This window comes from Daucus carota, chromosome 9 (genome assembly GCF_001625215.2).
Source record: "Daucus carota subsp. sativus chromosome 9, DH1 v3.0, whole genome shotgun sequence".
Classification (NCBI taxonomy): Eukaryota; Viridiplantae; Streptophyta; class Magnoliopsida; order Apiales; family Apiaceae; genus Daucus; species Daucus carota.
The window spans coordinates 38,866,984-38,872,676 of NC_030389.2; the positions used below are offsets into that span (position 1 = coordinate 38,866,984).

General features: G+C 32.9%; 1 protein-coding gene across 1 annotated transcript; it reads right to left on the bottom strand.

The window, feature by feature from the left end:
* Positions 1-526: 526 nt before the first annotated feature.
* Positions 527-3,927, bottom strand: LOC135149670 (protein FAR1-RELATED SEQUENCE 5-like). The gene is made up of 4 exons (XM_064085456.1): positions 3,825-3,927; positions 2,293-3,190; positions 1,938-2,196; positions 527-1,750 (listed from the first exon to the last, which is right to left on the bottom strand). The coding sequence occupies exons 1-4, from the start codon at positions 3,925-3,927 to the stop codon at positions 527-529; spliced, it is 2,484 nt and encodes an 827-aa protein (XP_063941526.1).
* Between the last annotated feature and the right edge of the window lie 1,766 nt (positions 3,928-5,693).

The window sequence follows — 5,693 nt, forward strand, 5'->3', positions numbered from 1 at the left end:
AAATAAAACATAAAAAATAGACATATAAAGTCTGATTCTATAACATAACCAAATATTGCCAGTTTTTTTTTTAATAAATGTAGTTGATTCCACTTTAGAAGCAAAAAAATAAAATAAAATAATATTCTATATTATTCATGTGTTTCATCAGTATTTGATTACTACATCAGTATTTTATAATTCATATACTATGATGCAACTATAGAGTCAATTAGAAATCACTGTCTCTAGAATAGTTTTTTGTGCATCAGGAATAGATACATCAGTATTTCTCATCAGTATTTTTCATCAGTATTACAACATGACAAGTCAACTGACTCTACATTAGAATCAACAAATCAACTCCAACACAATGATACTTGAAAAATCAATACACAAAATTAATCTAATAAAAAAAATACTGATTATATCAGAAATATTAAAAATCTTCACATTCTGAATCGCCAAACAACAATATTTCTTCATCACAAAATACTAACAACACAAAACATATCTACATTTTGAGAGTAACTACTAACTATACATACTAACTAGTCATATTTTGAGAGTAGAAGCTAGGACTAAGAGATACTTGTATATTAGGAATAGTTGGAATCTGCTGATTAACAAGGAGTTTCTTCGGACAGTTGCGTGAATCATGATACCCAAGAGTATGACAAAATTTACATGTCCTGGTTGGTCTTTTCTTCCCATCACGACTTAACTCTGCACCACCAACAATTCTTTTACGACATCCTTTGTTGTTACTTGGCAGTGGTGGAAGTACATTACTTGAACCTGAAGGCCTCACACCAAAAATCTCTTCCAGCATATCATCTTTTGTTGCCGGACGTTTATCAAATTTCTCTTCAACTCTAATCCTCAAGCACTTCATCTCATCCAACAAATACTCTAAACCTTTCAGGTTATTGCAAACATTATCAACACAAGCTTGATACTCTGTCCATATCCTCATTGCAATTTCTCTACTGATATGCCCATCAGTAGCACATTCGCTTTCATCAGTAAACTTCAATTTGCAAAATCTCTCTGCATTCCTCATCCAACGCTTACATATGAACTGATGTGGGATTTTATCAACACCCCACAAACTCAAACAATAGAAACAATGACGACACAGATAGCCTACTCTGGTAAACAGCTTGCAGGAACAGCTAATATCATATGTTGACAAACAAAATTCAACCTCAAACAACTTACCATTCAAGCTCTTATCACAAAGTAAATATTTATTCACACCATCAGTAACAATTGGTTGCCCACCAAGACTGATATGAAAGCAACTGGCTTTTATTTGTTTTTGAACCTTATAAAACATACTTCGAGTATAAAGGCAAGCTGCATGCTTTTCAATAGCCTTCTCAGTAATAGATTGTGGAATACAATTCTTGTCAGTGGTGTTCAATTTGTTTTGGTCATGAATTTGTTTGTCAATAGCACTCTCATAACACAAGTAGAACTCTGAAAGAGTATCCCCTTTTTGGACGAAATGATTAAAGTAGAAATTACTGCTCTCTGACCTTGAGGTTGTTCTCAATAAGGCTCCCATTGGCTTGTCCGCAAAGAAAGCAGGAATCCATGATTCCCTCATTGCATATATCTCTTTCAACCAGACATGTTCACTTAATCCAAATTCCTTAAGCACATCATCCCAACCTTTTTCAAACTCAGGAACAGTCAAATGTGATGACCAAACAAACTTATTGAGTTTTTCCATAAATCCCGTTTCTGCACAGAACACAGGACCAACCTACATTCACAATATCAAAAACAACTGATAAGGGACCATGCAGAGAATTAATCATAAATAACAAAAAATTAACTTAAAATAATACAATATATGATTCTGAAGTGGAATTTTTTCCTAAAACATTTTCATACAAATATGTAATAAGAGAAATCAATAAATTCTACAATAGAATCAAGGATGATTATACCTTGGCAGGGAACTTTTGCATTATATGCCACATACAATAACGATGAATAGAATGTGGGAATGTGTTAGCAATTGCAACTTTCATCCCAAGACACTGATCAGTTATTATACATTTTGGTGGACGGCCAAATGCTTGAAGAAACATCTCACAAGCCCACGTGAAATTTGTTGCATCCTCATGATTTAGTAATGCAGAAGCAAACGTAACACTCTTCCAATGATTATCTACTCCAATAAAAGGCACGAATACCATTCCATACCTTTCACACCAAAAAAATTGTAAAATTAGATAACAATGAAATTATTCAAAAAACTCATAATTTGCAAAATAAAATTAAACTGCATATCAAACTTACTTATTGGTACGGTATGTTGCATCAAAAGATACAACATCACCAAAAACTTCATAACTCCTACGTCCTTGAATATCAGCCCAAAAAAGACGGGTAAGATGACCGTTTGAATCCGTCTGATATTCGAAAAAAAATCCTCCATCTGATACGTCCCTTTTGTTTTGAAACTTCTGTATCAGCATATCAGAATCATGTTTGCCAATATATAATTTTATATCTCTCATCCAGTTTTGAAAATCAACAGCGGTTGCCCCAACTTCAGAGTAGGATCCTGATATCGACTTGAACAAATTGTGAGCTCTATACGAGCCTATGTTTGATTTCGCAGCATCTAGAACAAATCGGCGCTGAAATGAAGTCATAGATCGATTACAAAGTAGAAATTCTTTTCCTGATGGCGATGCTAGACGATGGTTGTGAACTTCGATAAATGACGAAATAACATACGCATTGAAACCATTGTACTTGAGAATAATTTTTGCTCGACAGTCACATCTCTTTGTCACCGTCTTCCTCCTCTTGACTTGCAGTTGAACACTAGTTGATGCATGAGATGATTCTGAATTAACATCAACATCCTTTGTCATGGATGTATCGTGATGGCCTCCTTTAGAACAAATTATGTACTTGGTAACTATAATACCATTCCTGACTTTTTGTGTTGATTTACGAACCTCAAATTCACCATCTCTGCCATAATCAGTATAGAACTTAAAAGCCGACTCAATGTCTTTAAACAGTTGACCAGGATATGGTTTAAGTTTGTCATCAGAAACTTTAGGATTCCACACTTTAGAGCTTCTACTAATTGACTCATCAAAACCTTCTAAGCAATCCTCAACAAAATCATGAAGAGTAGTATCACAAACATTATCAACAACATCAATACAAACAGAATTGCCTGCAAAAATAATAAAAAAAATATGTCATCATATAACATTCTAACATATACAGAATTTTGAATATATCATATGATTCTATAATATAATAATCTCATTAATATAATTTCATTCTATGTCAAATCCTGATGAGAATAATCATCAGGACCTAATAACAACTCATCAGTATTGGAGAATAAAAATATATATTCAATTTATAGATTCTATAATAGAAGCATTCATATACAAAATTTTGATTGTATTATATGATTCTATAACATAATCATCTCATTAACATAATTTGATTCTATGTCAGTTCCTGATGAGAATAATCATCAGGAACTGGTAACAACTCATCAGTATCTACAAACAACAACAATATTAAACATCAAAAAATGAATACAAAAAGTAGAAATTTAAAAGTTCCTAGCTGTTTCTTACACTAATCATCAGTATCTCATATAATCTCATCAACATTATCTATCAGCAACAACACACACGGATAATTCGGAAAAGCTTATATGATTCTACAGCGGCAACAAAATTTAATAACAAAATCTTATTCGATTCTATAGTAGAACCATAAAAATCAAATTTTTATCTTCAAAAACTTATTTCAGTATTATTTATGCATAAAGTAGATCTATTGATTCAAACCTGATGATGATTGAATGTCAGCAACTTCGCGAAAATTAGCTTGATTTGAGGAAAACTGAGCTTGATTCGAGCAAAACACAGTTTGATTTGACGAAATCTCCATATCCGATAGCTTCAATCCACTGACAAGGACGAAGTTAGAGAAACAAACGACGATTCAGCGCGAGGATGAAGAGAGGTAGTATAAGAGATAGAAAGAAAGCGAGATGGAGAGCAGCGATCGAAATCGCGCGAGATAAGAAATCGCGCGAGATATAGAGAGAGAGAGAGAGAGATGAAATAACGGCAAATAACGAAAATAACGGACAGAGCGAGAGAGAAAGAGTCAGTTTCCTAATTGAACATTGTTTATGAACAGCCGTTAGATTTGATTTAGATCTAACGGTCCAGATTAATGGAGGGGGTTCTCCACGAGACTCCATATAAGATGGTTCTCCATAGAACAAAGGCCTATATATATATATAATATAGAAAAATAAGTATTAATTATAATATTTAATTTGTGACAATATCTAGCTACTAAAAGTACTTTATAAATTGATACAAAAGTCTCAAAAAATAATTTAGTAACTAATAATAAAATTTAAATAAAACACTAACATAAGAATATATAATAATATTAATGACAATTGGCAACTCGGAAAAAGAACATAAATTTTAATTAACATATAATAAAATAATAAAATAAAATTGTTGCATATATCTGTATGGGCTTGACAAGTGGGCCCATTCTGAGACTGTCTTGGCCGTTCGCACATATTATTCGCCGGTGATGTCTATCGGAAGAAGACCTTGACCATGGCAGGAAGAAGATGTTCGAATTATAGATGAATCCAACCGAACCATACCAACCACCTGAGCAGGAAGCAAGGGACCCTTCAGCTCTCGACCTAAGTAGTGCCCAACTGCCCATTATTCCCTTTGCCCTAAGTACAGATCCCCCAATCGTACATACTACTGGAATAGTTCACAGATAAAACCAGCCTCTTCATATAGCTCTGGAATTTCAGCCTCGAGTTTTCAAACAACACCAGGATAAAGCTTCACTGTATGCAAAGTTTATTTCATACAAATGAGTGCAAATATAGATACCTCTGATTCAAAAGAAGTATTTTGTATGAAAAAAGGAGTAAACATAAACACTTAAACATGGATCATCTAGTAAAAGCATAGAGAAACCTATGAAACACAATGTTGGTTCTGTATTTAACAGGTTTTGCATCTTGAACAACTAATTAATAATTTAATATTCATTCCCAATGCAAGTTAAAAATACTTTTGCTAAAAATTAGCTTAAGTAAAACTTAAACACAAAGGCAGGCCTAGCATACTTGAAGAAAAACGATTTGATCTTCCTAATTGTACCGAGAAGTCAGTGTTGTAAAAAGCGGGAGGCGGACTTAATCGGTGAAATCACAGAACAAGGATTAATTAGGGATTTAACTAGATTGATCGGAGAATAATCGGATGATTAATTGAATAATAAGATATTTAATGAGTTTGACAAGTTACGGAACAGAGATTAATCGGTGACTAATCGTGATTAATTACCGACTTTTAGAAAAGAGTCATGAATATAATACATAAACATATTTTGTACGAACCAAAAGAGTAAACATAAACACCTAGTATCTCCATGATCAAGTAAAGCATAGAGAAAAGCATAAAACCCAATGGTAGTTCTGCATAAAAGTTTTACCATCTTGAAAAATAATAATTATAGTTATTTCGAATGAAAGTCAAAAAAATACTTTTGCTTTAACTCTCACTTGAGAACACATATTCAATTTTAGAACTTAAACAAAAAAAGAACGTCGATGTGTGAAAAAATAGGATTTGATCTTCCTAATTGTATCCATGAGTATAATA